Below are 24,169 nucleotides of genomic sequence, written 5' to 3'. Positions count from 1 at the left end.
AAAATTCTTAAGTGTTTTGTAGAAAATGTCTCGTTTTCTACAATTGACTTGCTCTGGCCCACTATAAGAGCAAGATGGATAACATAACACCAGAACCAGGGGACATCCACTAAAATGGAGTGTTGGGAGAGTTAGAACAGACAAGAGAAAATATTTCTTTACTCGGCGTGTGGTTGGTCTGTGGAACTCCTTGCCACAGGATGTGGTGATGGCGTCTAGCCTGGGCACCTTTAAAAGGGGATTGGACAAGTTTCTGGAGGAAAAAATCCATTACGGGGTACAAGCCATGATGTGTAAGTGCAACCTCCTGATTTTAGAAATAGGCTATGTCAGAATGCCAGATGCAAGGGAGGGCACCAGGATGAGGTCTCTTGTTATCTGGTGTGCTCCCTGGGGCATTGGGTGGGCCGCTGTGAGATACAGGAAGCTGGACTAGATGGGCCTATGGCCTGATCCAGTGGGGCTGTTCTTATGGAGTGATTCGGCTTTGACAGGCAAAACTTGGGGGACCCCTGAATTAAAATGATTGAGTAAAATGTGAGAATCAAGCCCTTCCCTGACTTTGAACACATGTGAGTACGAGGGGGTGTAAATGAACCCCCACCCTGCACAGGATCACAACTGTGTTGCATACATATCCGGGGCGAATTTGTGCTAATTAACTGCGATGCAAAGTCTCTCTTCCTCATTCCAAAGAGATGAAGGCTGTTTGAAAGACTAGTGAAAGCAGGATCCCCCAGGGGAATCTGGAGGAATCTGCTTATGGAAGAATCACACCTCAATAGGACAGAAAACTGCCAGGCTTCAGACAAAAGCGACGTTGTCTCTGCAAGACAAAAATGGCCTCTAAAATCCCCAGTTTTGGAGGTGGGGAGAAGAAGGTGGGGATAATATACCAAGGGGAGGTTTTTGATGGGCTGCAGATCTAAATGAAGTTGTCTTTTGAATGGGAAAATGTGCAGGAGAGGGGAGAGACAGGAGAGGAAAGCAGGAGAGGAGGATAACGTACAAAACACCACACAAAAAAACCCACGCACCAAAGTCCATGAATTTGATGTTCTCCTGCTGAGGCTTTTTCACCATTATGGTCTTCTTCTTCGAGGCTTTGATTTGTTTTAGGAGGGCTCTCTGAATATCGCCGGATGTGTAGGAGGTGGCTGAAAGAACCCGAGAAAAGAAGGAAGGGTGAGAACAAGAAGTCAGAAAGCTCTGAAGTGTCTTCCCTTTTCATGCAGTCCCTGGAAATCAAGCCCTTTCATCCTTCATCCCCTACAAAAAGGAAAAGATCTCCAGCCTGGCAAACGCTTGGTTCCAGCCACGGTTTTGCCCTGGTACATGCACCTGTTGTATTTTGCCAAACAAAGGGAATGTCTTAAGAGGGATTTTTTTGGGGTTGGGGGAAGTAGGGAAGAAAAATGGAGGTGCTTCTGTGCCTTCTATCAGATACATGTGCCGAGGTTACAGCAGGCTCTCTTGCCAAGCAAAAAAAGTCATCCCCTCTTTTTGCCACATATATTTTGGTTACATATAGGGCTGTGTGCATCCCCAAGTTGAAAAAAACTGAAATTCTGCAGAAAGCTAATCTGGAAGGGAAAGGTGGAGTTTTTCTTTGGAAACACAGCTTCTGGTTGAAGTTGAAGTTATTTCGGCAACCTAATCCCCCTAAAAAGTTCATTTCTGTTAGCTAAGTTTCTAGTCCTTATGATCGTGAAGATTATGATTGAAAATGCAGGTGCCAAAAGGGGTAACTTAATAAGCAAATATAATACCATTATAATTGATGTTACATGTGGTGTAGCGGTTTGGGAGGTGGACTTAGACCTGGATGATCCAGGTTCAAATCCCCCCCTTAGCCACAAAGCTTCCTGGGTGACCTTGGGCCAGTCACTTTCTCTCAGCCTCACCTACCTCACAGGGTTGTTGTGAGGACAAGAAAGAAAGGAGGAGTAGCTGTGTAAACCGCCCCGAGCTCTTTGGAGGAAGGGCAGTATAAAAATGTGAAAAATAAATAAATAAATAAATAAATAAATATTAGCTTGTTAAGACAACTTCCATGGCACCTGTGCTTTCAGTCATAATCTTCACAACCATAAGGGCTAGAAATCTATCTTTTTTAAAAAAAAAATGTTGCAATTCTCTAGTAGCTGAGTGTGGAGCTCAGTGGCGTCCCCTGCTCCAGCATCAGCCAAAACAGGTAGCTGCTGTTGCATGTGATCTGTGAAAAATGGAGATGAGATAGAGCACTCACCTGGGTCAAAGTGGGACTCGACAATGACACGCACAGCATGGCTCTGGCCCAAATCCCGCACTCGAATGCTCTTGAAATCCTTCTTGACGTCAGAGTTGCGGAAAAGTTCATCCAGCTACAATCCAGCAGATTGGGGCAGAGGAGGAGACAGACAGACAGATTTTAAAAAAGGCCCCTGTGACAAATTCATACCATTGTCTCCAGGCTCCTTGACTGAATCCAGTGTGAAAAGCAGGCAGACTAACATGACCACAGTATTTTGGTAAATAAATACTGATATACTCTACTGCAGTGTTTCTCAAACCGTGGGTTGGGACCCACTAGGTGGGTCACAAGCCAATTCCAGGTGGGTCCCCATTCACTTCAATATTTTATTTTTAATGTATTAGACTTGATGCTCCCTTGGTAGGTGACTGCATTTGGGGAAATGTTACAGACCTTTTAACAAGCTACTATATTATTATTATTATTATCATCATCATCATCATCATCATCATCAACAACAACAACAACCGTATTTATATACCGCTTTTCAACAAAAAGTTCACAAAGCGGTGAACTATATTCTTTTAACAATGATAGTCAATGGGACTGACTCCTGGGTAAGTGTGGGCAGAATTGCAGCCTAGGATTGTTAAAAATTTTCCTGCTCAATGATGTCACTTACAGTCATGACATCAGTTCCGGTGGGTCCTGACAGATTCTCATTCTAAGATGTGGGTCCCAGTGCTGAATGTGTGAGCACCACTGCTCTGCTGGGTTGTTGTTAACTATTATTGAAGTAATGAATGTGAAGTACACTCAACATTCTAAAAAATGCGATATAAATACTAGGTACTATTATTATGGGAGTTTGCAATGATTGTTTGTTTGACTCTCTGCAAGCGTGATAAACTCCAGCTTTCTTTAAAACTGTGAAATTGCAGGGGCTGGAGTGGGAATTGTACCTCCCACCAGACAGTGGCTCCTGGCGCCTTCATTTTCTGCACCCATGCTTACCGCACTTTCAATGCTCCTGGCAGTCTCACCAAAGAGCTCCGACTTGGGGTCAGCCATCTCTGGTGTGTAGAAAAGCTCTTGGCCTTCCACCTCTTCCAAAATGAGGATTCCCTGGAATACTTTGGTTGCTGCAAGAACGGAAGGGTCAGAGAAGAGACAAACCCACAAGGAAATGCTTTATTAACTGGAAACTGACTTTCAATTCAATAAACAGATTGTTTTTAAATCCGTTTTCATAGCCAAATTATCAGGGGGAAAAGAGTGTTCAGTCCCTTAGTGGGGAAAAGCGAGATGGCAGTGTGTGGATAACGCCAGAGTTCGGGGTTAGTTTGTATGGATTGGGGCAGCGCTATGGAGGGTTAGTGTTTGGAGAATGCCAGGTCAATATGGTGAGATCTGCAGGTTTCAGAATTGGCAGCGTTTACCATACAGGTTCCTCCCAGCTCCACCCTGGATTGAGGCCCTCCTGGACCGGCTGGGCAACAAGAGAGAGATGGTTAGCTTAGAAGAAGAGACACGTCACATATATAGACTTGGCCGTTTGCATGCAAAAGTCAGACCTTCAGTGCAATCTGATGCATGTCTTCTCAGAAGCAAGCCCCACGGAGTTGAACAGACCCTACTCCCAGATAAGCATGCCCAGGATTGCAGCCTTATTCTAGGTAGGAAACCAAAAGACAATGAAAGAAGGGCAAGAGACAGAGGTAGGAAAGGGGATCTTCTCTCTTGTATGATTCCCGCCATGAAACAACACGGACAAAGTGCAAGGAATTCTGGGAAGGGACAGCAGCGAAAGGCAGCAGTCAGGGATGGATCAGGGTAGGATTTAGCAGTGGGACAAAAGTATCCCCAGTATTTATTTAGCTCTACAAAAAGTGCTTTGTGAACTTTTTTTTGTTGAAAAGAGGAATGTATGTAACTATTCCTAATAATAATATATAACAGGGGTGCCCAAACCCCGGCCCTGGGGCCACTTGTGGCCCTCGAAGACTCCCAATGCGGCCCTCAGGGAGACCCCAGCCTCCAGTGAGACTGTGGCCCTCCGGAAACTTGCTGGAGCCCGCACTGGCCCGACACAACTGCTCTCAGCGTGAGGGCAGCTGTTTGACCTCTCGTGTGAGCTGTGGGATGAGGGCTCCCTCCACTGCTTGCTGTTTCACTCTGTGATGCAGTAGCGGCAGCAAAGAAAAGGCCAGCCTTGCTTTGCGCAAGGCCTTTTATAGGCCTTGACCTATTGCAAAACCTTCATTCATTCATATAAGTTCCATCTCTAGTATATTAATTTATGTAAACTTATGTAAATTTATTCAAATTTAAAATGTAAATTAATTCTTTTTTGTCCCCGGCCCCCGACACAGTGTCAGAGAGATGATATGGCCCTCCTGCCGAAAACTTTGGACACCCCTGATATATAATAATAATATTTGGAACTGCACATATTCTACATAGATACCTCTAAGTCTCCTAGGTCCTTGGGAAGGACTCAATATTTAGAAAACACCAGCCACCACCAGGTGGGCTGTGATTAACCAAAATAATAATAATTATAATATAATAATAGTAAATAAATAATAATATTCCTGCTTATTCAGTGTCACCATTATGCACAGGAGTAGTACCAGAGGTCAGCTCACATCCATCAAGGGGCCCACCAGTCTGGCCACCCCGAGCATTCAGTGGGGGGGGGGAGTTAAGGGGGGGTAGCACAGAACTTTGCCCAGAGACCGCCAGCACCCTGTCAGCAGCACTGATGGGATGCCATGAACAATATTTCATGGTACGTTCCAGCATCTCTGGTACAATTCAAAGCCATACTGAACAGCAAAACAGCTTCCAAAGAAGGATGGACGGAGTGGATAGAGAGATGCTCTTGACACTCTCACATAGCACCAGAACCAGGGGACATCCACTCAAATTGAGTGTTGGGAGAGTTAGGACAGACAAAAGAAAATATTTCTTTACTCAGCGCGTGGTTGGTCTGTGGAACTCCTTGCCACAGGATGTGGTGATGGCGTCTGGCCTGGATGCCTTTAAAAGGGGATTGGACAAGTTTCTGGAGGAAAAATCCATTACGGGTTACAAGCCATGATGCGTATGTGCAACCTCCCGATTTTAGAAATGGGCTATGTCAGAAGGCCAGATGCAAGGGAGGGCACCAGGATGAGGTCTCTTGTTATCTGGTGTGCTCCCTGGGGCATTTGGTGGGCCGCTGTGAGATACAGGAAGCTGGACTAGATGGGCCTATGACCTGATCCAGTGGGGCTGTTCTTATGTTCTTAAACTACAATTCCCAGGAGACCTTGCAGGTCTTGTTGTCTGGTGTACTCCCTGGGGCATTTGGTGGGCCGCTGTGAGATACAGGAAGCTGGACTAGATGGGCCTCTGGCCTGATCCAGTGGGGCTGTTCTTATGTTCTTAAACTACAATTCCCAGGAGACCTTGCAGGTCTTGTTGTCTGGTGTACTCCCTGGGGCATTTGGTGGGCCGCTGTGAGATACAGGAAGCTGGACTAGATGGGCCTATGGCCTGATCCAGTGGGGCTGTTCTTATGTTCTTAACTACAATTCCCAGGAGGCCTTGCAGGTCTCTTGTTATCTGGTGTGCTCCCTGGGGCATTTGGTGGGCCGCTGTGAGATACAGGAAGCTGGACTAGATGGGCCTATGGCCTGATCCAGTGGGGCTGTTCTTATGTTCTTATGATCTTAAGGAAAGAACAGAAGAACTGGAGGCAAAGATGTAGAAGAAAAGCTGATATAAATGATACCCCAGGGCTGGCCTGTTCTTGAGGCCGCCAAAGGTGCCTGCCCCTATCACTCCTCCTTTCAGTCCATGGATTGGGGGGGGGGGAAATGGAGCAGAACACAAAGCACGGAGGAGAAGGAGGGGTGGGCAGTGTTCCCGCTAAGGCACTGCTGCACGGACCCCTTCCGTGGCTGTTCAGTGGCATCTTCAGATGCTGGGCGAGGACATCAAGATGTAATCGCTGGGCTTCTGGGAAAGCCGAGCACCAAGTTTGGTTTCGAGCTGCATAGCATGCAGCTTAGAGGGAACACTGATGGTGGGCGAGAGCAGCTCCAACTCAGGAGAAGGCACTTCCTGTGTTCACCAGGAAGGGGTATCCACAGCACAATGGTAAAGGCTCTCTTTGGCAAACAGAAGGGCCCAGGTTCAAACCCTGGAGGCATTTCCAGGTAGGTCTGCGAAAGACCTGGACAGCTGAAGAGATGCTGCCAACCAGTGTGCGGGCAAAACAGCTAGCTGGACTGCTGGTGCTCTGACTCCGTCAGGCAGCTGCGTACATTCGTCTTGAGCCTCCACAGGGCTTTGGTGGAGCACCTGCTCTGCATACAGAAGGCCACTGGCTGTGTTTCTTGCTGTCTTTAGCAGAAAAGGATGCCAGGCAGCACTGGAAAGATCCGAGAGAGCTGCTGCAGCCATCACAGGCATCTCTGAGCAAAACAGATCCTAGGAGAGCACATTCAATGAACCTGAATGCCACCATCTACAAAGCCCTCAGCACATGGGTCAGGCTCCAGAAGTGGGTCCGGGAGCCCGCCCGGCCTCAGGGAGGGCATCACAGCTGGGCCGCCATTTTGTCTTGAGGCTCAGGCCTGCACCATTTGGTTAGCGGGCAGGGCTTGGGACCTAGATGAGGGAAATGGTGCCAGAGGCTTTATGGCTCCAGAGATGTTGCTCTGGCCAAGGCCCCACATCTCCAGTGGACCTCCTTAGTCTCCCACCCTCCACACTGCCCCATCTCCTCTTTCTCCACCTTTCCACACTGAGTGCGTGCTGTTGCCATTTCACTCTATTCTTCCATTGGAAAGAGAGGAAGTAAAGAAAAGAGTGAACGACCCCATAGCAGTGCATGGCGAAGGGCAGGGAAAGAAGAAGGGAAACTAAGGTTGCGCCTTTCCCACTTGCTGGCTGGGCTCTTCAAGGGGTCTCCTGTTGCATGCTGGGAGTGGAGCTTCCAGGTCTCAGCTCTTGATGACTGAAGCAAGCCAGGTTTGGCCAATATGGAAAAGCACCAAAGAGATACGGGAACATACACCATGTGTTCCCCACTGCTTTCAGTTGGGAATCAGATGTTCAGGGCTGTGTGTCAATCACGATTTCTCAAAACAGTCACTGTGGGCTTAATCAAGTCCCTTTTGTTAGGGGATCCACGGACTCTTCTGCACAGTGACAGTTCAGGGGCTGGGAATCTCTGAGAATTGAAACAGATCCTCGCTTGCTTCCTTCATATTCCATCTTTTCCATGAAGCCCTTGGCAGAACTCCCTTGTCCCCTTACCCTACATTCACAACTACACTCACATATACAGGTATAACCTAATTATCCACTGATTTTTCACCCGAGGTTTTATCTCCATGCGATGACAAGGGCCAGTTAAACAGGGCCTTTAACAGTGAATATTTTTGATCAAGAGTGAAGAACAGACATCTTCAAAAACAGCCATTTAACAATAGCCTCGTTAATGCGAGAGAGGGCAGCTGGCTGACAACCCGTCAATCATTCTCTCTCCAGGCACTTAGAACAGCTTCACTGGCAAGCGGCCACTCCCTTCCCTTCCCCCTGAGCATGTGAAAGAAAAATGATCACTTTGCATTCTTTCCCAGCACTGCGCTCCAGGTGAAAGAAAGGGTCACTGGCTCGGAGTGAAGCCGTTATAAGTGCCTGGAGAGAGACTGATTGATGGACTGCCTGCCTAATGACTCTGTCATACATCACAAAGGTCAGCAAGGATGTTTTTAAATGGCCTAGCAAAGGGACATTGCTTTCTAAATGCATTTGCTTTAGTACGATTTTTGCCATCCACGTCAGTTCTGGGAACGGAACCCTCGCGAATAATGAGACTCAACCTGTATGTTCTTCTCCCCACTGATCTGCCACTGCTCCCCACCTCTTCCTTGGCCATCTTCCTCATGTCTGTGTCTAGATTTCAACAGCCTCGGGACAGTGAACTATCTTCTGTTGCAAAATGCAAAGGCATACTGAAGGAATCATTATCATCATCATCATCCCCTTATGCAAGTCATGAACCAGTAAAGCACCACGTCCTGGAAAATGCTACAAGACCAAGAGACCGCATTCACCTGGACAGTTGCTTCCCTCTGAGTCGGCAGCCGCAGTCTTCCCATCAGAACAGCATCCCAAGGGGGTGTTGTAACATGTAGCCCTCTCTATGACTGGGGTGCCGGTCACCTTAGTTTCTTCTATCTCCTCGTCGCCTGCAAGACAAGAGGAAGAAGTAGTGGCTAACAGCACAACCCTAAGCATTTCTAGGCAGAACTAAGGACCACTGAACTCAGCGGGCCTGATTCCCAGGGTAGGTAAAGCACTCTCAAAAAGTATGAACAAAATGATATTCACTATTATTGTGTCAGCAGCCTACTCATTAGAGCAGTGATTATTCAACCCCTGCGCCACAGCACACTGGTGTGCCCCAAATGGTCTGCAGGTGTGCCACAGAAGTTTGGGGGAGGTGATTTATTCTTAAACCCCTTGAGGGATTCAAGCCCCTGCTAACAATGGGTGTGCCTTATCATTTGTCAAAAGACTGATGCTGTGCCTTGACAACTTCAACACCTTGTCAGTGTGCTACGAGTTGAAAAAGGTTGAAAATAGCTGCGTTAGAATATCACAAGTCATTTTGGGCCTTTAACAGTGAATATTCTTTTTATCAAGAGTGAAGAACAGGCATCTTCAATTTTAATGCAAAGGTGAGGGAGAGAGCAGGCATGTGCTTTTGCTACCGAAAGTTTGGAAACATTTCCTGGGCCAAACCAATGCCTCGCGGTGTGGCTCTTAGGCTCAGAAACCTGCAGCCACAGAAGGTTTGGCACCACCACAGTGCAAAAAGGGACATCAACTGACCAGCAGAGCTCGCCCCGCTGCCTTCTTGGTCTCCGCTGATTCCCATCTCTTGGTCCCCACTTCCTTCAGCGCTACCCGATTCAGCGTAAGCGGGCTGGGGGGTGACAGGGACGATAGGCGCTGTGGAGAGGGGGCGGACGGTAGTGTGACGTATGCCGTGGTGGATCCAGGATGTGGTGACTGGACGAGCCGTCGTTATCCTCCGGGTGACAGGCTGACTCTGAGGAGTGGCCTTGACTTCCACATGATGCGAACTGGCCGCTGTCTTGGCCTGCTCAGTTGCCGGGGGAGTCGTTCGGGGGGGAGGAAGGAGGAGGAGAGGGGAGTCCACAGGTTGTATGGTGGCAGGTGGTGTAGCATGGCTGGCGTGGCTGATGGACTCTGAAAAGAGAAGCCGAGAAGAGCAAACAATTAGATAGGTGGTTCCTAAACTTTTCGGAGACCCTAGAGCAGTGATGGTGAACCTTTTAGAGACCGAGTGCCCAAACTGCAACCCAAAACCCACTTATTTATCGCAAAGTGCCAACACGGCAATTTAACCTGAATACTGAGGTTTTAGTTTGGAAAAAAACAACTCGTACATTAACATCTTTTACCTACTATTACTTGTAACCCGTAATGAACTTTTCCTCTAGAAATTTGTCCAATCCCTTCTTAAAGGCATCCAGGCAAGTTGTCATCACCGCTTCCTGTGGCAAAGAGTTCCACAGACTAATTACATGCTGGGTAAGGAAATATTGGCAGGGAAGGGGTGGCTGCAATGGGACTTCCTTCTGAGTAGACCTGCATGGGCTTGGGCTCTGAGGCTGCAATCCCAGCCACACTTTCCTGGGAGCAAGCCCCACTGACTGTAATGGGACTTACTTCTGAGTAGACACACAGGCTTTGTCTCTGGCTGCGTTGCTCACCCCCAGCTGCGCCTGTGCTGCGGAGGAAAAGCCTCTCCTGGCACTGAGTGGGGAGCTGGAAAGGCGGGCTACAAAGGTTCAAATGGCTGAGGAGCAGAGCAGCTCAGGATTGGCTGGTCTTCAGCCAGTGAAGGGCCCTGAGCCATTCTAACCGAAAAAGCCAGGAGTCTGCTGGATGCTGATTGGCTGAGCCTGCTGGAGCGTTGGGGAAGGGAAAAACGGGGAGGGAAACAAACTCGGGGCAGGTGGGGGCAAGGAGTGAAGGGAGAGGAGGCAGCAGCTTCAGCGCCCCTCTCCAGGCTGCCTGGCTCAGCGCGCGTGCCCACAGAAATGGCTCGGAGTGCCTTCTCTGGCACGCGTGCCATAGGTTCGCCAAATCTGCCCTAGAGATTGCTGCCTGATTTATAAATGCCATGGGGTGTGGCTATAACGGTGATTGGGCAGCAGTGCTCCCCCCCAAGTAGCAGCTTGTTTAACCCTTGATGCACATAGCCAAATCTGCCCTGTCAGTTTCACGAACCACCAAAAATTGGGTCACGACCCAGTGATGGGTCCTGGACCCACAGTTTGAGAACCTCTGAATTAGGGGTAGGCTAGGAGAATATAAAGCCAGGCACCATGGTCTGCATTTACTATGGTGGGTCACAAGGAGCCCATGTCTGATTCAAAAGCATATGTATGTTAGAAGTCAAAAAGTTGGGTCTTGAGGTGTGATCAAGGAAGGTGGTGGTGGGAGAAAGGGACACAAAGTACGTGTTCAAGGAGAGCGCAACACACAAGGGAGAATGCGCAGCCCGCACGGCCAAGCACTGTTGGCTTGATGCAACTTCCACAAAATCTATATAATCATACGAAGTTTTATAAATTTTATCCAGCTTAAATGGACTGAAGACAAGAGGAACCATGAGATGCGTTGCCAAGTCACGTACAATTAAGCTGTTGCAGAATGACTTGCGAGGTGGGGGCGGAATTGCCTGGCGAGATGTGGATTCCCAAGGCACCTCCCTTGCCAATTTAATTCCAGCTCAGGTCAGTATATCAGAGTGGCTCGCAAATCACACGCCCAAAATCAATGGCATCTCTCAGCAATTTCTCATCGGGAATCAGGGCCGGGAAGAATATCCATTTTCTCCCTTCTGTTTCAGAACAAATCCAGTATTTGACTTTCCCGGATCACTAGTGTCAGACAATTCAAGACTAATGTTTTTTGTCTCGCTTTACAATTTTGAGGACTAATTGGGATTCATGCATGAAACCCCGAAGTGTCAGGGGAGAGTTCTGCTCAGCGTTCCCCATGAGAGACAGGTCTTTAAAGCTTTGTAGGGCTAATTTAGACACGCAAGCACAATTTCAGCACCATTTGGTGAGCCTTTTAGAGGGACACGTTTGCCTTGAGTACCCTGAATGCTGCAAGGAAATCAGAACAGAATTTTGTTAAATAAACACATAAGACACTCAACAAGGGGAATGCAGAGCATTTTACAAATGTAAAAATAAAATAAACAAGTTCAGTACAAGGCCCTACTTGGCTATGCAATCACTGAAACAAAAATACAACACCAACAGACTTACCTTGGCATTGACCGAAATGCTTCACCTCTATAACCTTCCCTTGCCGGCATGCAATTGTCTTTAGCTGGCATTGGTCACCATAAGTCACGCCATCAGAACCACAGACCTAGGAAAGGCATTGTGTCAGTGAGAGACAAAGGTTGCCATCCTAACCACACTTTCCTGAGAGTAAGCCCCATTGAACAAAATAGGACTTAGAACTTCTGAGTAGACGTAGTTAGGATTGTGCCCAAAGAGAGAAAAAAAAATGGCAATCAGAAGCCATTGGGATGTGCCTCTATTAATAGGTCTGGAACATTGACCAAAGCCCAATGGGATTCTGGGGAAAATATGGCAGCAACTTGAAAGGTGAGTAAAGAGGAACGAAAGTAACATTAAGGGAGGAGTTAGGGGATAGATGGCCCAGACACCCAAGGTTCAAAGCCTGTCTCAGCTATGGATTCAAGGGAGGCTTTTTGGGAAAGTCTCCATGTCTCAAGCTCAACTGTTCTCCCATCTGAATGGCAACCTACCCTATAAGGTTGTTGTTTTTACAAGACAACCATTAGTAAAGCAATACTATCTAAACTTTATTTGGTTTGGTTGGCAACCTTCAGTCTGGAAAGACTATGGTATAAGCCTATAGCACCCGGTATTCCCAGGCGGTCTCTCATCCAAGTACTAACCAGGCCTGACCCTGCTTAGCTTCCGAGATCATGGTATAAGCCTACAGCCCCTGGTATTCCCAGGCGGTCTCCCATCTAAGTACTAACCAGGCCTGACCCTGCTTAGCTTCCGAGATCATGGTATAAGCCTACAGCACCCGGTATTCCCAGGCGGTCTCCCATCCAAGTACTAACCAGGCCTGACCCTGCTTAGCTTCCGAGATCGGGCATGTGCAGGGGAACAATTGCTATTAATAAGAAAAATATATATATGACCAGATAGAAGGTAAAAGAAGAAGGCAACTTCAGAAGTTGCCAACAACATGCAAACCCCTTTGGCCTTTGATCCCCAGCTCAAGAAGACCTTGTGAGCTTTCCTTTCCAACCCCTATCCACTGGTCCTCTCCTTTCCCCCTCACCTTGGTTGTGTTGGCCTCGGTACAGAGCAGAGATGGACATTCACAATGAGCAAAGCCATTCACTTCCACACACGACGCCCCAAACTCACAAGCCATTCCGGAACAAGATGAGGGTGCAGTGGGATCTGAGGAAGGCAGAACCAAGGAGTCAGGCTGGGCCTGGACCAACAGACCAGCTCAGTGTTCCTTTTTCTTTTTTTTTGTGAACTAGAATCTAATCCCTAAACGCAAAAAGTGGTAGCCCGTACAAAATAAGTGGTTCACTCCTCAAGCACTTCGCTTGCATTTGACAATTTATTTTGCTTTTTGTTCATCCAGTTCAGTGTCTTCTGTTTGCTAAAACTCTAAAAAATGTCAAAAACAGTTTAAAAGCAATGCATATTTTTTCTTAAATAGTCATTGATGTAATCACAGCATTCAGCATTTGTATAGCACTTTGCGATTATGGAAAATAATGAGGCTTTTTGATTCTGCGCCAGCTAAAGAGCCATTGCAGAGTTGAGTAGCCCCATTGTAGGGCTACTTCCCTTACTCAGGTGAAGAGGATGAAAGTCCTCTTCTCCCGCGGAGCTGCTGCTGGCTGCTTGAGCACAGGACACTGTGGAAGCCATTTTTGACGCCGAAGAAGTGCCAGGCAGCTCAGGATGGGGTCGTAAGTCCCACTGAATTCAATGAAACCTACTTCTGAGTAGACATGCACAGGTTTGCATTTTCAGTGTACAACCTGGAACTGAACCGGATACTTTAAAAATGCATCTGAAATGGAGCTAAAACCAAATTGTTAAACGGGACTATTAAAAAAAAATACAAGGAAGTCCTGAGATTTAAGTTATATATTTGGTCACAGCTTCCTGGCTAGCCAGATGTTTTTTGTAACTAAGATTGTACCTACAAGACCAGGGGTGCTCAAACTTTCAACTTTAGGGATGCTGGACCTTTAACAAGTGTATAGAAGAGAGAATTGCAGCAGGTACAACTTGTCATCCCACAGATGACAAGCTGCACATGCTGAAATTCTCTCTTCTATACACTTGTTAAAGGTCCAGCATCCCTAAAGTTGAAAGTTTGAGCACCCCTGTACAAGACGCTAGTCACAGAGCAATTGGATTTTCCCACCAGCGACAGCAACACAGAAGCCAGTAAAGAACCAGCCCTCCTGCCCAATCCCCCTCACCTTTCTCACAGCCAGACATTCCCAGCTTGCTCCCATTGGGACACTGGTTGCACTTCATTCCTGTGATGCCAGGTTTACAGGAACACAAGCCGGTCATCTGCTCACAGTCATCCCGCACGGAGCCCACAGCATCACAGTGACAAGCTTCGGAGGGAAAGAACAGATTGTGCTGTTGCATCGCTATCTTGCCCGTCTTCATTCCTCGCTTATTAGCTCCAGGGTTCCAGGAAGGGGTCTTTACCCAGTCTTGCCTGGAGAGGACGTTGGGACTTTCTGCATTAAAGCAGGGTCTGCACCATTGAGTTAAGCCCCTGGGAAGCAACCCATGAGTCCACAAACCCAGAACCTTAGGACAACACAGGAGATAGTTGACACTGAGCTCAACCCCAAAGCATCCCACCACAACAGCGGAAGCCAGCAAACCTCACAGGGATGGGCTGCGATGGTTCAAAAAAGAGGTTTTTGGGGTCATAAGTAGATAGCTCAATGAAAAGCTCAAGGCAAACACAAAAAAGGCGAAGGCAAAGACATTAAGGGTTATTAGGAAAGGGAATGAAAATTGGATGGACCAGATCGTAATGCCTCTAAATCAATCCGTGTCCATAGATTTTATAAACCCATCTGGCTGCAGTGGAAAAGTGGGCCTGGTCTTAGACTAACCAGATGTATTTCAGAGCTAGAAAAGGTGCAGAAGGAGACAAAAAAAAAAGATCAAACGGACACAGCACTTTCCCTTTGAGGAAACCGACAACGTTTGTGGCTTTTTAGCTTGGAAAAAAGGCAGCTAAGGTGGGGACGTGATTCAGGCATCACAATTATGCATGGAGAGGTGAAGGTGGAGTTCTCCCTTTCTCCCAACACAAGAACTAAGGGCCACCTAATTAAAGAAGGATTGGTGGGAAATTTGAGACGGACAAAAGGGAGGACCTCTTTGTGCACAAGACGGCCACCCACCGGCTGTGGCGATAGTCCCTGGCTTTTGAAGGCTTTAAAAGGGGATTTGATGCCTTTGTCGAGAATGGAACTATTAATGGCTATTCAAACATCCACGTAGAGAGGTGGGATACCACTGAATACCAATCACTTGGGAGGGGGAACCAACAGGAGAGAATCTTTGCGTTCATGCAAAACCATAGAAACAGAGGAACCCTGCTGGATCAGGCCTCAGGCCCATCTAGGCTAGCATCCCATTTCCCCACCAACTGTCTCTGGGAGGCCCACAAGCAGGAGGTGAACTGCTCTTCTGCAACTGGGAGTCGGTGACACACTGCTCCTGAATCTGGAGGTAGGATAATACCATTGCGGATGCTGGGCCGCTCCAACGAAGCTGCCTTGTAGGGCCGCCTTGGTAGGTGGAATCCATCTGGAGGACTCCATAGCTAGAGGTGTTTGTTTCCAGTGAGCAAGATAGGATCACAGCCTACGTCTTACTGAACACAATGGGCTTACTTCTGAGTAAAATAAATAGCACCATTTCCAAATACCTCTGTCCCTAGCCCTGCAAGGGCGCAATCCTAGGCAAATGTCTAAGGCAGGGGGTTGGACTAGATGACCCTTCCAACTGTATGATTCCATGGACTTTCCAGCACTGACACAGCTGTACCAGTGAGGCATGTGCTGCATCCTGCAGTTGGGGGACAGTCACAGAGGCCTCCTCAAGGTAAGGCAATATTTGTTCCCTTACTCTGGAGTTGCATTGCCCTTACCTTGGTGCTGGAAAGTTGGTTAGGATTGCACCCCAAATCTTTTAGCTGGCCAGCCCACCACACAGGGCAAGAGGACACAGATTCAGACACTCAAGGCTCTAGTCCTCAGTGGCCTCCAACAACCCCATCCTAGTTAAGCTCATTTTCTCCGGTACCATGCCTTAGTCCCCGTTTCCAACTGTAACAAAGTTAAACTATGTGTAACAAACTATTGCATAGGCTTCTCTTGTTTACCCCTGAATCCATCCCAATTCCCTCCCTCTATTCCTCATGTGTCTGTATTTTGACTGTAAACTCCTTGGGGCAGGGAGCTGTCCTCTCACATACGCTTCCTGATTTTACCCCAGCCTTCATTCCAACCCTCTCCCCTTGTGTTGAGATCTTGACTGCAAGCCCCTTAGGGCAGGGACCTGTAAAGTGACAGGTACACCAAGTGAACTATGTAAACAAATATTCTGTTCTCTCTCTCTCTCTCTCTCTCTCTCTCTCTCTCACACACACACACACACACACACACACACACACACACACAGAGACCAGGGAAATGTAGTGGGTGGGAAGGCAGGTGAGGCAGAGCCCCCCACTGGAGTCCTTCAAAAAACGACACCATCGTGTAAGGTGTGCAAGCACACACAACAGTGTGTGAGTTCCCAATGTTTCAGGTAAGTGTTGAAAGAAGGGACGAGGGCAAAAATGATTTAAAAAACCACATCCACAATGGGGCGTGAGGGGAATTCATCTCTGCTTCAACTGGCAGGGCTCCCTTTAAAAAGGGACAGCTGCATTCAGAAGGGCAGAGAATTCACCCCAACCCCTCCAGTCATCAGTTCCCTCGGTTAATGAGGAGGGCTATTAAACACGATCATTTCAGGGCCCCAGCGTGATCTTCCGCTTTCAGTTATCAACTCCGTTCTCTAGCGTGTGTCTTTTAATGTTAATGAAGCAAGGCTTTTTCTCAGAAGCGCGGAATGGAACCCCAAAGAACTGAGGTTCCAGTTCGGTACTTAAACATTGCAAAAGCAGTTTTTTTTCCAAAGGGAGGGGGGGAGGAATAAAATCAACTCCATTTGACGACAGACTATCCCAGAATAATTGAGACCCATTGCACAAGGGAGGGAGAAGACAGGAACAGGGAGATGTCTCTATAATAATTTCACACACACACACACACACACACACACAGAAAAATTCATTTTCTCTCTTGTTTGCAAGACCTTCCAAATAACTCTTCGTCCCCCGTCGATTCCCCCCTCTCCCCATTTGCCACTCTATCGATTTCTTTGCTTTTGTCTCCAATGGAGCTTGAAATTAACATGGCCTTCCACCCCGGGCCCCTCCCTTCCCTCCCGCTGCCCCTTTGCAGTTCACTTCCTTGTTTGCACAGGGAATGGTGTCGATGCAGATCTAGAGAACAACACGGAGGCAAGGAATCCTCCCTGTTTCTAAACGGGACTATTTGTTCCTGATAGAAATATAGGAGCAATTAGGGACTCTGGATTAAACAGGGATGGGAAGAAGCCGTGCCAGGGTGGGAGGAAGGGGGGTTAGCTATTCAGTCAATGGCCGGTGTTCAATCCTTAGCAGCTCCAGGGAGGACTAGAAAAAGGCTCTACCTGCTACTGCCTGTCAGTGCAGGTCAATGGACCAATAGTCTAAGACAGGGGTGCTCAATAGGTGGATCGCAATCTACCGGTAGATCGCGAGGCAAAATGAGTAGATCGCGGAGTGCCGACCCCCCCCTTCAGGTGCCTCTGGGAGGAAACGCCGGGAGTAAGGCCATTGTACTCAATGGGGCTTACTCCCAGGTAAGTGTGGCTAGGATTGCAGCCTCACAGCCTAATCCTAGGCATGTCTACTCAGGAGTAAGTCCTGTTATACTCAGTGGGGCTCAAGGTACACCAACATACATTGTACACATAAATGTTATATGTTATGATGGCGCGAACATTGTAAAAAAAACTCTGGTAGATCTCCGGGCCTTGCTGGGTTTCAAAGTAGCTCTCAAGCCAAAAAAGTGTGAGCATCCCTGGTCTAAGACTTGGTATCCAGCAGCTATACATGAGCTGTTTAAATGAACGGCACAAGTGCACGTGCACCCCTGTGCTTTAAAACTATATTTTTATTACTTGTGTGCACTTGCGTGGTTCATCCAGCCCAGTGGTTCGCATACATTTAGCACCGGGATCCACTTTTTGGAATGAGAATCTGTCCGGATCCACCGGAAGTGATGTCATGACCGGAACTGACATCGTCAAGCAGGAACATTTGGAACAATCCTAGGCTGCAATCCTACCCACACTTGCCCAGGAGTAAATCCCATTGACTATCATTGTTAAAAGAATATACATAGTAGCTTGTTCAAAGTACAGGTCTGTAACATTTTCCCAAATGCAGTCACATACCATGGTGGCATCCAGTCGAATGTATGAAAAATAAAATATTGAAATGAACGGGGACCTACCTGAAATTGGCTAGTGACCCACCTAGTGGGCCCAGACCCACAGTTTGAGAACCACTGATCTGCGCGCGCGCGCGCACACACACACACACACACACACACTGAACTGAAATTCCACATCAAGAAAAGATTTTGTGACTGGCAGAAAATGTGTATATTTTTATACAAAGAAGTGGGATCTAGTTCATGAAAAATGTTGCTCAAATAAGGCAACACAAGGCTCTTGGTTGTTTTTCCTGAAACAGGCTAACATGGTTACCCCTGTGGAAAGTGCTTAGGTTTGCTTAGTTTGTACAGTTTATTGCTATGTTATCAACTGACCATCTAGACCAGGGGTGTCCAAAGTTTTTGGCAGAAGGGACACATCATCCCTCTGACACTGTGTCAGAAAAAAGAATTAATTTACATTTAAAATTTGAATAAATTTACATAAATGAATTTATTAAAGATGAACTTAACATGAATGAATGAAGGTCTTGCAATAGCTCAAGGCCTATAAAAGGCCTTGCAAAAAGCAAGGCTGAACTTTCCTTTGCTGCTGCTACCGCATCAGAGGAAGCAGTGGAGGAAGCCCACAGCTCATGCGAGAGGTCAAACAGTCGCCCTCACACTGAGAGCAGTTGCATCGGGCCAGTGTAGGCTCCAACAAATCTCCAGAGGGCCAGAGGCTCATTGGAGACTGGGGGCTCCCTGAGGGCCGCATTGAGAAGCCTTGAGGGCTGCAAGTGGCCCCAGGGCTAGGGTTTGGGCACCCCTGATCTAGACTGACTGGTCATCTAGAATTTGTTTTACTAGGGGCCTATCAGGACGATCAGTGTCGAAGCCTCCCTCACCGCTAGAGTCCTGAAAAGGGCTCCCAACACCTTTGCCCTGGGTAGCTCATTTGGATTAGAGATGGTCGTGTCCCAAGTGCCATTCTGACCAGGGTGACCGGACATCATAACAGCAAAAGAGGACAAGGCACCCCAAAAAGTAGGCCACCAAGGAAAATGTGGGACATGACACAATAAAAGCGACAAACACTCGACTGCTGATTTCATATTGAAACACTATATTACTTATTACTAAATTTAAAACTATATTACATATAATTTATTACAGTTATTAATAACAAGAAGGCTATGTGCTGCTTGCTGACAGGGGAAAGGAGGCCATTTAAGTTCTTAACCCCTGCTAACTGGATAAGAGGCACTTTTTCAAGTGGGTGCTCCTCTTTTATTTAGCAGGGGGAGAGTAACTGGCCCACCTCACCCCAGCACTGTCTGTTCTAGTGGCTGTCTGCTGGTATTCCTTTGCATCTTTTTAGATTGTGAGCCCTTTTGGGACAAGGAGCCATTAGATATTTGATTTTCTCTGTAAACCGCTTTGTGAACTTTTTGTTGAAAAGCGGTATATAAATACTGTTGTTGTTGTTGTTGTTCCAGGACATGAGGCTAAAAAAAAGGACATGTCCTAGAAAAAGAGGTCATCTGGTCTCCCTGATTCTGACATGTAGCCCCCTCCAGTGACCACAGTAATGAGGACTAGAAGCTTTTCAGAATGACAGCTGAGGGTTCCCTGTAAGCCTAATGATTGCAATAGATTTTAAAGGGCTGCCCTGCTCAGCGCTGACCACAGGCGTGAGGAATACAGAGTCCGACATCCCCAGACGACAGGTGGGGTTATATTCAGGGCTTCTGTTAACATCTGGAGGCAAGCAAGAACATTTCCCAAGGGGGCCGCTACACATCTGGCTAAGTGCATGGCAGAATCTGCCTGCGTTTATCGCTAACATCTGGAAAAGAGAAAGTTGAGTCTCTCTCCCGGAGAGAACAACACGGAGTGAGGCAGCCTGTGGGGGAGTTTATTGCTGACATCTGGAAAGACGCAGGGAAAGTGCCATATGCGGTCCCGGCTAACATCTGGAAGGAATCAGGACAAATGGTTCTAACATCTGGAAGGGGTGAAGGATATGTTTGCATTGTGGCTACTGATTTGATGGGGATGAGGAGAAATGGCACCTGGGGGTTTAAATTCTTTTGAACTAACATGGCAGGATTAGTTGAATCAGCTTCCTCTGTACACATCCCCAAACCTGTTGACAAGGTCCTGCCACCTCAAGTCTGCTGGGCGTTGCACGAGCGCAGGCTCTGTTTCAAATTAAGATGGGAATAATCCAAGGAGGACTTTAGTGAATCTCGGAACAATCTTTGGAATCAGGTCTTTGTATGGATACTTAGAAACTGCTGAGGATTTCTTCATTTTTTTAAAGCAAAGACTCAATACTGGGAAAAGCCTGAAACATCCATCTCTCTACCAGCTCCAGACCACAACATTCCATCCCACAGTCTATCACACTGTAATGTGACCAAGACTAAGGGTGCAATCCTATCCTGTGCTGAAACAGGCAAGCCAGGAGGCTTGTGCTGCAACCAGCGCAGGATAGTGGCCATAGCAGCTCAGCCAGAGATAAGAGGAAACATTCCCCCTTACCTCCAGGTAAGGGCTGCTGGCCCCTGTGGATCTCCTCGGACTTGCACCACCCCTTGAGTGGCTTGAAGCCACTCTGCTCTGTTCTCCCTAGGGTTGGGATCCAGCATAACTGCCGGATCCCAGCCCCGCCTCCTGCTCCCTGCCCGCCCAGGAATGCCTCCCCCCCACCTACCTTATCTGCTTGTGTCGGTCCAGCTGGGCCAACGCAAGCGTCTGAGAGGAAGCCAACGTGGAGGCTTATGTCAGCCTCTGCAGGCCGGCACTTCTCAGACTGCCGACCCGGCTTCCTCTCGAGGAGGCGCAAATGTGCCTTACGGGTCTGGATTGCGCCCTAAGAAGCATTTGTCTGTTGCTTTTTGACTATGCAAAGTGCTCTGTAGGTCTTGTCTTGATGCAATCTTTGCAACCGCCCTTCAAGGTCAGCATTATTATGCCCATATTGCAGATGGGGAAGACTGAGGTCAAGAGGGAGTGGCTTGCCTAAATGCCGACCTAGTGCGTTCAGGGAAGAAGCAAGAGTCAACCAGGGATGCCCCAGTCCATAGCTTAATATCTTATTCACTGGGGGACATCATGAGTGGTCCAACCCAACAGGGGCACTAGGGGAGGCAGCAGTGCCATTTCTCCCCCTTCCACAGGCAGCCTTAGAATTGCAGGGAAAGATGATTGCCTGGTATGCAGTGGGAAAGTCTGACCTTTATTAACAAGGAATGACAAACTCAGCCAGGCTCTGAATCTTCTCACATGGTCAGAGGCACTGGATTGACGGTCTATCATCACTTGTCTTTGAAAGTCAGGAGAACTTCTGTTTGCTGTTTGCTCTTTCTAACAACTTGGAATGCTATTTCCCGGAACTGCCTGCAATTCAACCTCTCTGGCTCACAGAGCAGGTAAGCAGGAAGCCAACACCCCAACATGTGGAAGTTCTGGTGGAAGCATCACAGGACCTGTCCCCAAAAGGTCTTTGGGCCCACCTCACCCCAGCACTGTCTGTTCTAGTGGCTGTCTGCTGGTATTCATTTGCATCTTTTTAGATTGTGAGCCCTTTTGGGACAGGGAGCCATTTAGTGATTTGATTTTTCTCTGTAAACCGCTTTGTGAACTTTTAGTTGAAAAGCGGTATATAAATACTGTTAATAATAATTAGGAAGCATTCGGTAAGGCTACCCCTCCCCCTTTTAAGAAGAGATCTGCTGGATCTAGTCCAGCTTTCTGCATCTCACCCCATCTGCATCCCACCAGATGGCTCTGGGAGCACACAAGACCACAAGACCCCTGTCCCAGCCTAGTTTTTGCAGTCATGGAGCAGAATGGCTGAGACTCCTGTTAGAACATAAGAACATAAGAAGAGCCCCACTGGATCAGGCCATAGGCCCATCTAGTCTAGCTTCCTGTATCTCACAGCGGCCCACCAAATGCCCCAGGGAGCACACCAGATAACAAGAGACCTGCAAGGCCTCCTGGGAATTGTAGTTTAAGAACATAAGAACAGCCCCACTGGATCAGGCCATAGGCCCATCTAGTCCAGCTTCCTGTATCTCACAGCAGCCCACCAAATGCCCCAGGGAGCACACCTGATAACAAGAGACCTCATCCTGGTGCCCTCCCTTGCATCTGGCCTTCTGACATAGCCCATTTCTAAAATCAGGAGGTTGCGCATACACATCATGGCTTGCACCCCGTAATGGTGTTTTGGGTCACTGGCCCCATGCATCTAACGGTACTCACGAGTGCAGCCGCTCTTGCTATCGGTGACGATCCCACGGAAGTTCCAGAAGCCAGGCTCACAGCGGTCACACTTCAGCCCCCCTACCCCTGGCTTGCAGGAGCACTGCCCCGTGGTTGGGTCACATCCGCCTCCATAAGAGCCATAAGGGTTGCAGTGGCAGGTGCCTACAAGACAGAGGGGTGGTGGAAATTATTTGAAAGATGGCCCCCAACCCTCAGGAAGACTACCCACCTGCTTTATTCTGCCCCACTATGAGGAGCTGCTCTCTCTCTCTGTCCAACAGGGGGTCACAAGAGCTGCTCCCTGATTTCAACTGCAGGCTACTCTAACAGCATGCAAACCTTCTCAGGGATTGGATGCAAACACCTATTTGCATGCAAATTCCCGGTTGTAGGGAAACAAGAGCATAATGCACCAATGCTCCGACCGGCTGTCCTTCCTCCATGGAAGCAAGTACAGCTGCGTTTAGTTCCTAGAAAGACAGAGGCAGACAATACAGCCTAGAGAGGACGCCAGAAGGAAAGAGAGGAGACAAATCAAGGTGGTCAGTGTTTTCACTCCCTCGCAGGAAAATAGGAGGGGGGGGGGAATTATGGCAGAAGCTGGCCTCTGGAAATAAATCTGAGGCTGCAGCACACAGAATGGCTCGCTGGCTCATGATTACATCTTGATTTACACGCCCTGCGAGCGGGGACACAAGTCTAAAAGAGGTTTGATTCAAGGCAGGGTGGATAAACTTTAGCGGGGATGTCAACAGGGCTGGCCCGGCAAATGAAAGAATTGCGCCCCATGCCAGGGGCAAACGGTATGAGAAATGGGGGAAAAGGAACCCTAATTGCCCCTTGATCATTCCCCCCACACACACACACTTCTTGGGCTCCTGGGAATTCACTGAGTTTTTTAGCTCACCTAAACCCCCCATTACAATTACGAACTTAGAGATTCTCCCTGCCCTTGCAAGAGCAAAGCACAGAATCGCAGAGTGGTGAGAATTTCACTGGCCGGGGTCTGCAGTTGCACATCACAATGGTGAGGGCACAGACCTGATCATCATCTTTACACCAAGTGTGGATGCCTCTACTCTAAGTACTTGGGTACTCCTGCGTCCATTGAAAGCATACCAAGGGAAAAAAGGGGGAAAAAACATCCCTAAAGATTGCTGGCTGCATGTCCAGACCAAGCAGAGCCAACACCCAAGGTGGAACCAAATTCCACCTGCACTCTTGGACTGCAGGTGTGTCCTTCCCTCTTCATTGCTGTTGACTTAGCCTCTTCCACCACCTCCTACCCTGGTGCGTCTCTTCCAAACTGGACAGGCAAGGAGGATATCTCAGCAGCAGAATCTCTCCCATCCCAGCAACCCCCTTGCCTGGCCAGCAGTGGATGGAAGAGGAGGAAGAGGAGGAGAGGAAGTGGAGGAGAACTGGAGGAAATGACAGCCCTTCCTGGTAAGTCAGTTGGAGAAAATCTGGAGCTCGGTCACAGCAATTTTCAGGAGCTGCACTGTTACTCTGCACATGCCTGATCTTGTCTGAACTTGGAAGCTAAGCAGGGTCAGGCCTGGTCAGTACTTGGATGGGAGGCCGCCTGGGAATATCGGGTGCTGTAGGCTTATACCACAGTCTTTCGAGACTGAAGGTTGCCAACCAACCACTGCAGCTGAAGGAGGAAGAGGAGGTGGAAGATATGAGCCACTTCCATCAGAAGAGGCCTAATTACTGTTATGGAAGGGCATATTCTCAGGTCACAAACGGAGAATGCGAAGCGTGGCCAGCAATCCATTCAAAGCGAGTGTGCATTCTTCCCCAGAATCCCCTGCCACTGTTGCAGATTTGCAAGTAGCACTTCAGCAGACAGAACCACACGGGGAAAGCATTTTTTGAGATGAAGAGGGCTTCCAAACCATTGTTCAGCAAACATGAGAACAAACCTGCATTCTCCTCGTATTCCAGGTGGAAAG

The 24,169-nt window shown here is 48.1% G+C and overlaps 1 protein-coding gene across 1 annotated transcript in view; it reads right to left on the bottom strand.

Annotated features, from left to right (window-relative positions):
* The window catches only part of AGRN (agrin), a 269,059-nt gene that overhangs the window by 29,353 nt on the left and 215,537 nt on the right, over positions 1-24,169 (bottom strand). Inside the window, exons 14-22 of the mRNA XM_066637393.1 lie at positions 22,209-22,373; positions 13,845-13,988; positions 12,671-12,795; positions 11,608-11,713; positions 9,128-9,508; positions 8,347-8,481; positions 3,248-3,375; positions 2,249-2,363; positions 1,038-1,157 (exon numbers count right to left, since the gene is read on the bottom strand). Of these exons, the coding sequence (XP_066493490.1) occupies positions 1,038-1,157; positions 2,249-2,363; positions 3,248-3,375; positions 8,347-8,481; positions 9,128-9,508; positions 11,608-11,713; positions 12,671-12,795; positions 13,845-13,988; positions 22,209-22,373 (1,419 nt within the window). The remainder of the gene's footprint in view (positions 1-1,037; positions 1,158-2,248; positions 2,364-3,247; positions 3,376-8,346; positions 8,482-9,127; positions 9,509-11,607; positions 11,714-12,670; positions 12,796-13,844; positions 13,989-22,208; positions 22,374-24,169) is intronic.

Source organism: Tiliqua scincoides, chromosome 9 (genome assembly GCF_035046505.1).
Source record: "Tiliqua scincoides isolate rTilSci1 chromosome 9, rTilSci1.hap2, whole genome shotgun sequence".
NCBI classification, from domain to species: domain Eukaryota; kingdom Metazoa; phylum Chordata; class Lepidosauria; order Squamata; family Scincidae; genus Tiliqua; species Tiliqua scincoides.
Note: the sequence above shows the minus strand (reverse complement) of the source record. Positions and strands in the feature narration are given on the sequence as shown.